The sequence below is a fragment of the Oppia nitens genome, unplaced genomic scaffold, assembly GCF_028296485.1.
Source record: "Oppia nitens isolate AA-2021 unplaced genomic scaffold, nextdenovo-longstitch-racon4-pilon3 scaffold3_pilon_pilon_pilon, whole genome shotgun sequence".
NCBI lineage: Eukaryota > Metazoa > Arthropoda > Arachnida > Sarcoptiformes > Oppiidae > Oppia > Oppia nitens.
Genome location: NW_026533221.1, coordinates 7,156,840 through 7,168,994, shown reverse-complemented (window position 1 = coordinate 7,168,994; position 12,155 = coordinate 7,156,840). Strand labels below are relative to the sequence as shown.

General features: G+C 25.5%; 2 protein-coding genes across 4 annotated transcripts; one reads left to right on the top strand and one right to left on the bottom strand.

Moving 5' to 3' along the window:
- Nucleotides 1-2,364: 2,364 nt before the first annotated feature.
- Nucleotides 2,365-8,850, top strand: LOC128957389 (dual specificity protein phosphatase 16-like). Of its 2 annotated transcripts, XM_054303134.1 has the most exons (7): nt 2,365-2,510; nt 2,575-2,613; nt 6,627-6,937; nt 7,003-7,362; nt 7,453-7,600; nt 7,703-7,826; nt 7,914-8,850. In XM_054303134.1, the coding sequence occupies exons 3-7, from the start codon at nt 6,677-6,679 to the stop codon at nt 8,245-8,247; spliced, it is 1,227 nt and encodes a 408-aa protein (XP_054159109.1). In that variant the 5' UTR covers nt 2,365-2,510; nt 2,575-2,613; nt 6,627-6,676; the 3' UTR covers nt 8,248-8,850. The 2 variants fall into 2 exon arrangements, with proteins under 2 accessions (XP_054159109.1, XP_054159108.1); XM_054303133.1 differs by having other exon boundaries at nt 2,365-2,613.
- Nucleotides 8,851-9,792: 942 nt separating this feature from the next.
- On the bottom strand, nt 9,793-11,879 carry LOC128957539 (cyclin-dependent kinase inhibitor 1-like). Of its 2 annotated transcripts, none has more exons than XM_054303317.1 (2): nt 11,174-11,879; nt 9,793-11,109 (listed from the first exon to the last, which is right to left on the bottom strand). In XM_054303317.1, the coding sequence occupies exon 2, from the start codon at nt 10,767-10,769 to the stop codon at nt 10,341-10,343; it is 429 nt and encodes a 142-aa protein (XP_054159292.1). In that variant the 5' UTR covers nt 10,770-11,109; nt 11,174-11,879; the 3' UTR covers nt 9,793-10,340. The 2 variants fall into 2 exon arrangements, with proteins under 2 accessions (XP_054159292.1, XP_054159291.1); XM_054303316.1 differs by having other exon boundaries at nt 9,793-11,576; nt 11,638-11,879.
- Between the last annotated feature and the right edge of the window lie 276 nt (nt 11,880-12,155).

The following is a 12,155-nucleotide window of genomic DNA, read 5'->3' as shown; positions in this document are numbered from 1 at the left end:
ATAAATAAAAATATGATATTACATATACATGTATGATATAAATTGATAATTGTATATTTTTTCAATTGTTTATTATATGATAATACCAACAATAAAACGTTTTAAGTTAAAAATTTTAACTTAAAATATATAGTAAAACAATGTCAACACCACTGACCACAAGTGGCAGTGTATGTGGAAATGTATTGTCGGGAATAGAAAATCATATTTAAGTCATGAAGACTACTATATAAGTGATAATTTAGTTGACAATCATTTGGTTTATTATTAATTGCTTTATTGTTTCATTTATAATAAATATTATTAATACGGTATTAATACTGTATATAATTTTTTTATATTAATTTTAGATTTAGATCAACATTTATTCAATTAATATCTGTTAATAAATATATACTGTAAATGCAACATTAAATAATTTGACATTAACAATTTATATTTTATTTTATGTATACTTATAAAAATAAATAAATATACATTTTAACAAATATTATAAATTTATATTATTTAAGTTTTCAAAATATACAAGATAAATTTATGTGTGAAGTAAGAAAAACCACTATAAATAATAAACAACAAAATAATAAAATTATAACAATATTTTTTACAATTGATAAACAAATAGTATTATTTAATGGTCAGTATTATAATGACAATTACAATTAAAAACCAGTTGAGAATGCTTTAAAAGCATTTCCATACGAACTCCTTAACTTAAAAAAGAAAAAAATCAAAAATTTATTAGCAGAGCCTGGATTCGAACCTATGCCATCGTGGGACAGACAGACAGACAGAGAATGCATATACGTATTAAGTACTCCTTTCAGGAATTGGTTACTCCTTATCATTCATGTTCTACTGTATAATGCATTTAATAATTTTTTAAAAATGAATAAATGTATTAAATAGCTACTAATTATATTATATAAATATTTATTATTTTGTAATATATTTAATAAATTAAATTAATTTTTAAAGTATACAATATAAATTATAATTACTAGTATATAATTTTGTCATGGCTAGTTTGTTTCTAAACAATAATGTAATATAAATTTACAGTAGATTAGATCAAAAGACATAGATTGAAAAAACAAAACAAGTTTTATATGAATTACTTTTTATATTAATAAATAATAATAATAATAAAGTTTTGCAATTTTCTAATTCTAATATAATTTTATTTATTATATATTAATACTTATTTTTTATACTAACGTTTCTAATATTAAATTATAGTCATGTGAACTGATTTCCAGTGCAAGTAATGTTTAGTTTATTATAATTTAGTTTAATTATATTAATTAAGACATCATATATTTCGGTTCCCTTTTAATTACTGCAATATAGTGACTGTTAATATGGATAACAGATGACACTATAATTGAAATAAATATTTCATTAAAAATAATGTTATTAACGATCAAAAAAGTTCATTAATCTGTTTTCTAAATATAGTAATTAACTTTAAAATTTTATATTAAATATATTATAAAAGTTTGAAATACTGTATAAATATTTATTTGTTTATTAAGATATCTTATTAAAAAAATAATGTCCAATACTACAATACAACAATATTTATGATAATTTTAAATAACTTTAAAACAATCGATTAATTTATTTTCAATAATTCAAATAAATTTATACTACAAGTATACTTGTATTATATTTGTGTAGAATGTAAACTATTGGACAATTGATTTGAAATATTAAAAAAATATTATAAATTTGTATTAATTGTATAATAAGTATCTCAACAATATTAATTTGATATAACATTAAAAAATATAAATGAACTGGTACATTTTATATTGATGTTTTTAGTTTTAAATATTAGCATAAATAATATTTATAAAGCATCATGGTTAAATTTACAAATAAAAGCTGTAATTTATTTAGATGTTTAATAAAATAAGTTATATTATAGTAATAATAAAATTGAAAGCACTTGTCGGGGGTCTAATGTTTTGTACATTTTTATCATAACGTTATCAGTGATTATTAAATTACTTAAAGTTTGCTTAAAATTGTTGTCCAATTGAAATGTTATCTCAACTATTGATTAGTCATTTTAAGCCAATGATAATACAGTGAAATCATTGTGTTTTTTCATTGGTTTGACGTTTAGTTTAAAGTGCAATATATTTCACTATAGATTACGTCTATTGATATTATTTTTTAGATTTATTATATTAATACAGTTTTGTTTTTATATTAAATTTTTATTTTTATTAATTAATTAATTATTAATTAAGAAATATACAAATTTTGTTTAAAAATTTTGTATAAAAATATTGAAACATTTAAAAATGTTGTATTAAAATGTTGTGATAATATTAGTCGTAATTGACTGTCATATGCAATGTATGTGTAATAGTTTGGAGGCATTAGTAATGAAATTTGGAAACAATATTAAAATAATTATGAAATTGATTAACAAAATTGACAATTGATTTCATTATTGATATTAATGTGATTTTAACGACTAATTAGTGGACAACTTATCTGTAATATTGTGTTGTTTTTAAAGTTATTAAAGTTATTAAACATTATTTTTATTAAAAATTTTAGACAAATGACTATAAATAATACAAATTTATTAAATTAAAGGTTTGTTTAATATTTAATTTTTATATGATTTTTAATTTAATTTAGTTAAAAGTTTAGTTAATTTTATTGAATACACAATTAATTACTTGATGTAAATTAAAGTCTTTATTAAAAGTAGATATTAACCACATATTCAATGAGGTATTCATAGATTTTATCAATAAATTTAATGAAATATAAAATATTAATATATTTAATATAATAATAACATTAAGTATTGTATAATATATTTGATATTTAGGTTTACGTCAAATATAGTATTAATTTTGAAATAAATTATTACAATTATCATTGTTTTAATATCTAATTTGATGAAATTTTAATCATTGAATTATAAAATTATTTTTTATTACTATTTTTATATATGACTAAATTTAATTTTTACTATAATTGAATTTGTTAAATGTAATAAATAATAACTAAAGTATATTTATAATTAATATTTTTTAGTAATTTTATGATATATGATATTTAGTGTATGTATTCAATATGTTGTATATAACCGTAATATAAAAATATACATCAAATGTGATGATTTAAAATTTTACACGTTTTAGCTAATGTTATAATACTACAGTACTATTAATATGTATATAAGTTATAAATATATGATAAATCAAAATATTAAAACAAAATGTTATTGTCTATTAAATAGTCGCTTATATTATTATATTAAATATTATGATTACAAAATGTATGACTCATTCACTGTTTGTTTTTACTTAAATTGTATACAAATTATGTGTCAAATAATTAGTGCGGATATGAGACAACAAACTAACATATATTTGTTAAATTGTATATTATATTGTATTAATATATAATAGTATTATTATTATTATTATTATTAATACAGTAATAGTTTTTAGTTTATGTCTTCAGTAAATATGATGTGCTTTTAGTAATGCATTTAATAGACTATTAGTTTTATAACCAAACATAACAATTGATAATTGTTGTCATTACTAGAAATTACTTTAATTAATTTATATATAATTATTTAATCAATGGATTATATATTAGAAATTGTTAATATGATTTTAAATGAATATAATTTATATAATATTTGATTTGAAGAATATATATAAATACACGATAGGTTTTCACATATAATATCGATTTATGTCACAATTGGACAGTAATTATAGTGAAATACATTAAAATAATTGAAGTCACAAATTAATATATTGATATACTGTATATGAATAATACAGTTAAAGTTAGATTTTAACAGTAAGTCAATGAATAACTAGTCTACTAACCGAAAGACGATTTGAAAATAAATTTATCATAACTTCCTTAAGTTGATTTGGTTATTAAATTAATAATATTAATATACAACCAAAACATATGTATATTTTGTATATTAATTACTTGTGTATTAGCATTATTACATACCAATTGTTAGTTATATTTATGATTAAATTTGATAATTAATATTTGATTACATTCATAAATTTTGACAGTCTATACAAGTTTTTCGACTTTATTTGAAAATGTTTTCGACATTCAATATATATCTTTATATTAATAATCGCGCGCTTATGTAGAATGCAATTTTGCATAGAGTTTGTGTATGTTTTAGCATAAATTAAAACTTAAATATTTACATGTTTTTATTATTAAACATAAACATAATATTTTTATGTATATTATGCAATATAATTACTATATTGTTGTTTAAACACTATTTGCTTATTTTACTTAATAACTAAATGGGAATATCCGTTGAATGCAACGCTATATTGCAATAAATAGCACTAATTGTTATGCAATAATTTTTGTATATTTAGTCAATATTTTAGTTATATCAAAATAACGTATATGTATTATATTTATCTATAAATACATTTTTATTTATAAAACATTGTATTAGTAAGTAGTATTGTTTTTACTGTTTTAAAATTTAATGTAATTAGTTTAATTACTTACATGTTATATACAGTATACAATGCTATATATTTATAATATCATAAAAGCAATGTCATACATAACTAGTTGCTTAAATTATTGCAAATATTCATTGATATATTTAACAAAATTACAATGTTTTGTTGATTTCTTATATTTAGTTGTAAATTATTAACAAAATTGATACAATAATTGATATAAAAAGCAAGGTAATAAAATAATGATTATTTAATGGTAAAAAACATTTATCCACAAAAGCATATGATTTATTGTTTTGAGAAAAATACTTTTTGTTATGAAATTTATTTTTGAAGGAAAAGTTGTGCCAAAAGTAGTCAGTTGTGAGTCATATCTATTTAGAGCAACACTTGAATGCATTTGAAAAGTTTATATTTAATGTAAAAAATATTTCTAATTTAATAAACATTTTTTTATATTTATATTAAATTTGCTTTAGAACTACCCCTTAATGCAAATGCATTAAAATGAATGTTTTGTTTAAAATAATAATAATTATTGTTATTATAGTATATTTATTTATTTATACTTTTGTGCCAATCTTTGCAGTAAAGCAAATGAAGTCTGAAACTCGAGTCAATTAAATTAAGCCCAGACTTAGGCCTTGACCTCAATATATGAAGCAACTGTTTAGGGCATCTCTAGCTTAACCTTAGTGTTGGTTTGCATTTGCATTACAAATACCATATTGAACCTCAAATAACAATTACTAGTGATATCTGGTCGTTGAAATGCTATACCCTTTTCTAATCTCATAACATATGCATTGGTTATACTGAATATTACGATATAATTTAGTACTTTTAATATCGCAATTAATCAAATTTGAAAAATATATTCAATGCAATTCTAAACTTTAAGATTGTCTAATTTATGTTGATAATTATTTGATTTTAATAATTTTTCTATATTAATTTTTTAATTTGTAGTTTTTTAATAAATACTAATAAAATTAAACATAATTGAAATTTATTCATGAATTAGCATATGCATTATTTAGTAATAATTGTTTATTAATATAATGATATACAAAAATATCACATAAAAGTGTCAATCATTACAATGTAAATGATGACCGAAACACATTTGCAAAGTCATACCAATTTATCTCTTATATTGAATTTTATGGTAAATTGTAGACTAAAATTGTTTTTATAAATATATTCAATAGATTTCTATTATATATAATCATTATAATTATTATTTGCTTAAAATCAATGCTTAGTTCTTGAAAAAATATTATCAATTGTTTATCATATTTTAATTGATAAATAAATTTATTATCAATATTTTCAATAAAATTTGATTGTATAATAAGTAAAGTGAATCTAAATTAAATATCTATTGTTTTCTATTTATTCAATTCTTAGTAAATTTTGTGCCAAAATAGTTGTATTGATTTATCAATTATATGTCAACACCAATATTGAATAGTTGTATGTCCTTTAAAAAAATACAATATAATTTGATATATATTTAATATAAATTTATATTAAATTTAGTATAATAACAATAATTAATAATAATAAATTTACTAATGATATACAATGTTTGCATTGACTCATATAACTCATATAATTGATAATAATTATGATTTGTTAGTAAAAATTAATTGATTAGATGTTGTCTATTATAATAGAGTTAGACTGTTGTGTGATATAAGCGATGACTCATAATCTATAAAAATATCGGAGAAATGCCTACACATTAGATACACGACTCCGACACTCAATGGCATTGTATTATATGTTAGGCTGTGCTCTATGTGTATGTATTAGGGCTGTAATGCCTGTAAATTCCAACACATGAACAATACTACAATACTTTTACTATACATTCTTGTATTGAATACCATTACTATTGATAGTATTGTATCCCAGAATAGTTGACAAAGAATAGGTTGGAGTAGAGAGTGATCTGTATATACAGTAAATTGAGTGCATTTACTTAACTCAACGGTTGATCCACTTTAAGGCCACATATAGTTATATTCTTGATATATTCTTCTCATATATTTCTTTGAAAATGTGTTCAATAGTGACAATAATAATAGTTATAATAAATATTGTTTATTATACTACCAGTGAAATACATGTGACATTGCAAGACATGCGGTAATGGCTTCTCACTAAAGATGCTCGCATTGAATGACTTCTGGACTCGAGTTGATAGTATGGATGCGATGGACTGCACTGATAGCACAGATATGTTGAACACATTGGAATCGATTGAGTTGATTGAGAGCAACCAATTGGCTGATATCACAGTTAACCGATTGGACAATATATTGATAATCGACAGCCGATCCTTCCTCGAGTATAATACTTGTCATATCAGTTATGCAGTGAATGTCAACTGTTCTAAGATTGTTAAGAGAAGACTTCAGCAAAACAAAGTTAGCCAAACATTATGCCAAACATTAATTGATATAATATATGAATGATATTTTGATTTTTGCAGATATCTATTAATGAACTACTTGTGCATACATGCCAGTGCCAGATTAACAATAGTCATACAGTCATAGTCTATGACCAACAATCGACAGATGTGTCGATGCTATCGAGCGATAGTTTTGTTACAATACTTTTAAGTAAACTTAGTTTAGTCTTCAAGAGTGTGAGTCTATTAAGAGGTGGTTTTTTGGACTTCCAGTCGGCTTATCCGACACTTTGCGAAAACAAAGCGGCCAAAGGGTCAACTACATTGACCTCACTGTCACAGCCATGTATGCCAATCAGCAATCACGGGCCAACACGTATACTGCCTTTTCTCTACTTAGGCTCACAACAAGATGCTCTCAATAGAGATACACTTAGAGTAAGTTGTCTTTCTTTACGTGAATTTAAAATGATTTTAAAATTGATCCTTTGATGTGACAAATGTATTGCATATATATATGATATATAGGACCACAATATCAACTATGAGCTGAATGTGAGCACTTCGTGTCCGAAACCAGAGTTCATCCCAGACACACATTTTTTACGAATAGCAGTCAATGATAATTATAACGAGAATTTGTTGTCATATTTTCCAAAAGCTTTCAATTTTCTCGGTTAGTCTTTTGCTTTAATGTTTTAATATTTGTATTATATTTGCAAACAGACTGGCCTTCAAAATATAACTAAAATAAATATAAAATGTGATATTTTTGCAGATAAAGTGCGAGAATCGGGCGGCTGTGTAATAGTTCATTGTTTGGCTGGCATTTCACGTTCGGCTACCGTTGCCATCAGTTATGTTATGAGACACTTATGTATGTCATCAGATGACGCCTACAGGTATGCTTCAAATATAACCTGTAATTACTTTTTTCCAATAATTTTCTCCAATGTTTTTGTTGTCAATCCTGTAAATCATAACTATAGGTATGTTAAGTCAAAGAGAGCCACTATATCTCCAAACTTCAATTTCTTGGGACAACTACTCGAATATGAGAAGCAATTAATTAGAGAACGAGTTTTAAGTAATTTCTCAGAAGACTGTTCTCGAGGTTCACAGTCAGCACCAATTTGTTCCTCAAAAATGAGTCCTTTTTCATCTATAACTCAATACCCATCAATTCCGAGGCCTAGAAAATTAAATTTTCCCACCAAATCAATTACAAAGTTGGATCCATTTACTCCCACTCCTCCCGATGAAAATACATCCAATGGTGATCAGTCACCCACTTCTTCATTTAAATTGGTTCGCATCTTCTGAACTCAATTACAACTACACTTAACTCAAACAATACATATCGATAAGCGATTTATTTATGAATCAAAACTCACAATTTATTACTTTAAAAAAAATTAATTATATTAAACAAATTGTAATTACAACAAGTAATGACATTTGTACATAATTTAATGTTTATCATTTGATTGTTGTGTACAAAACAAAAAATTTACAATATTTTTCGTATCAATATAAGCCATACCTCATCAGCATTTGGTCCATCAATACCGGGAGTACTCGACCTGTGCTTACCTAAGTCTTTGTCACTAAATAACTAACATTATGTTACATACATTTACTTTACATTAATATTGCATTTGTTACTAAACATTAAAATTTCCAAATCATATCAATCACTTATAAGACAATGATATCATTATTACAAAACAAAACTTTTTGTTGAATAAGAGTACAATAGTTGTCAAAATCTTTGAGCAAACTTTACTAAGACATCCATTAGATGTAAAAACAAAGTATTGTTAACTCAATGATTGGGTAAAAGCTTTGATAAATCATTCCTTCATTTTTATTAAATTTTGCTTTTTATTTAACTGTATTGAGTCGTGAATTTGTAAATCAATTTGAATTAATGTATTATTAGACAAATGTCTTATTATGTTATTATTCTTATAGAATATTAATATTATTTGTAGTGATTTTTGATGTTATATATATTTTATAATTCATAAATTTAGAGTTATTAACAATTATTGTAAAGTTATATTATATTTATGCATTTATGTAATTTATATTAGTCATTTAAATTATAATTAAAATTATTAAAAACAAATGTTAATAATTTGCAAAGTATTTAAATTTTAGTTTTATTTAATAAACACAAAACATGGTTTTGAATTAGCAATCAATTTGATAATCAAGTTTTCAATGTTTTTCATTGAATGTCATTGAAAAACAGTCAACCCATTTATACTAATTTTTATAACCCATAATATAGTATATAATTTAGTTATCCTTTAAAATTAACACCAAATATATACTGAAAATTAGTACTAAGGGAGCGGCAGATTATACAGAGTGCAGTAAAAGCTGGACCACGAGTCGCGACTAATTTTATACATTTACCACTTTAAGTAGTAATATATACTGTATTTATATATACTTACACTAAGATCAACAAAAAAGCGCCAAAAGTAAGTAATTTTCAAAAAATATATTCAGTTTATTGAATGCTAGGTTTGCGCCAAACGAGGCAATGACATGCATTGGCTCTCTATATAAATATATACAGTAAATACATGGCATATCAAAATCATTAATAAATTTTATATTTATATATTTCAAACATTTATGTTATATATATATATATATATAAATAAACTTATATAAAAATAATATATTTAAATAATTATACAATATAAAATATATCCATATAATAAAAATAATCCATAATAAAATATAAAATAAAAATATATAATATAAATATGTATTTATATGAGATCTTTTTGAATCATTTTTTATGTTGCATTTCATTATAAATGATATAATAAATTATCAATTCATGTGTTGAGTATATCTTAGAGCAATGTATTATAAAACACTAGAATTAGTGAGAGAGAGAGTTAGCTATTAGAGGAAAGGCTGCATAACAGGTATCAAAAAGTTGTCCTCAGGTAGTGATGGGCACTCATATCAATGTAAGTTTGGGTTATGTATTATCAATTGATCTTCTTGTGACACCACAGTCAGCCATGATGTCAATCAATACATATCTATAAACATATATATACTAGTATATAGCAATTGATGAGAACCGGTAGCATAGGACAGTCATTATAGGAATACGTAATGTTTATTAGTGACGATATTTAGGCGCGACTTTAGGCACAAGTGTTGGTTTGAGATGTTTTGGCAGATCTTGTGTTGAAGTGTTGAGAGAAGTGGTGCCCAGATATACGTCACATATATTGTCCAATAGAGTAGTGTTGAGGCCATAGGGGCTGACAAGGGGTCGACAGGGGCTCAGTAGGGCTGAGGGACACTCAGGACTACCGTAGGGCTAATGTTTAGCCCAACGATAATCTGTTTGCGATCTATAATATACTATAATATTGTTTCTATGATTTGGCGCTCTTCTTCTTTGACCACAAATGGTCTGATTGTTCACCGGTTGGTCCAAAATTGGAAGTCCTATCGTCACTAAAGGCCACTCTTTTCCACTCAAACCGACCCGAAGTTGGTTTTTCACTATAGAAATCAAAGTTCCATCGGTTTCGGTCTACATATCGGCGACAATTAGTCTCTTCATATGCCATCCGATGATTCTCTTGAGGATCAGTTGGTCCAAACAGTGATCTTTGGACTCGAGATCGTGAACTCACTAAATGGTTGGTCATATGGTATGAACTTTGATTGGGCTGTTGGTTAGTCACATAGTCTTGTTGTTGGTGTTGTTGATCCCAATCTACAGGTGCTGTTCGGCCACTGACTGACCAAACATTTTGTGCAATATTTCCAACACTCATATCCAGCACTTGTTGTGACATTCAATGCAATGTTTGCAATGATAATGGCATCGATGGTCAGCTAAAGAGTTGGTAAGATTGCATTAAGAGTTGGTATAAGTGATGGCAAGTGTGACACTATATCTGCAAACTTGTGTCTCAACTAAAGGTTAATGCATTGCAAGTCATAAGCACTGAACACACGCTCCGACCAGTTATACAATTATGACTGACTTAAGGAATACAGAGCTCAGGTCTGCAACAACTGGTGGCAAACTTTGTTAACTTATTCTTAACTCTCTTCTTAACTCCCGCTGTCTCTCTCGTGCCTCAGTTGTGTCTCCCTCTCCCCCAATGGCCCATAGGGTATACGTCAACTATACTGATGGCAGTAATGGTAACAACAGTGGTAACAGTGCTAACCAGAAACTGGACAAACGACTCACTTTTATTTAGGGGGTGAGAGTCAGTAGTCGGAGCTATCAGTGCTCAGTCACACAACACATCACTTATAAGCACTTGTCTTGAACTTGAAGTCTGCAATGAAGGAGAAAGACGTTGCAAACCATTATTACTTACACTAAGTTAGTACACAAAACACAACAAACACTGCAAAAATAGCTAACAGTGCTTTAACCATATTATATGCCATCGCATATGCCTTACTATACTACCCGTCCCAATGCCAGTCAACTCTGGGCTCAATTCTGAGCTACACTTCATTGGCTATAAGGACTGACGTTTTCCCGGGTTCTCCCAAATTTGCAACAGTGCTCCTCCAAGACCTGCTCCAAGTGTTGTCCAAATTCTCCCAGTCCTCAGTCCTCTGCTTGAGTATAGCTCCCAGTGCTGGAAAAAGGCCTCATTATAACAGATTATTAATTTGCATTCATTTCTGTCTCCTCTAAACTTAATGTGTTTTTCACACAACAGTCCTATATATGAAGTGGCAATCAATGCCAATGATTGGCCTCTAAGGAGGGCCCCATCAAAACCAGTAGCAAAGGTTACCTAACATTAATCATTAGATAAGACATCACTTGTTATGCAATCATTTCATGTCATTGAATGAATGAACTCTCAATTTGTTAATAAAGTGTCAAATTGTGGACAAAGAGAGACAAATAAAACAAATCTTATACAAAGTTCACCACTTTTTTGCTATAAAAGCTAATATCACACACATGTGTCAAATAATGTATATATGATTAAAAAAATATATTCAAAACAATGTATAATTAAATATTTTAATTTTTATCCAAATATATATATATACTGTAAATTTATATTTCTTAATTGACATTAACTCTGTTTAATAATTGCAGGCTTTATATAGTATTAGTGATTAATTGAATAAAACTATACATTAGTAGAGTTGATGATTACTAACAAAGAAAAAGAAAAATAGTAATAAATGTCTAAATTTGA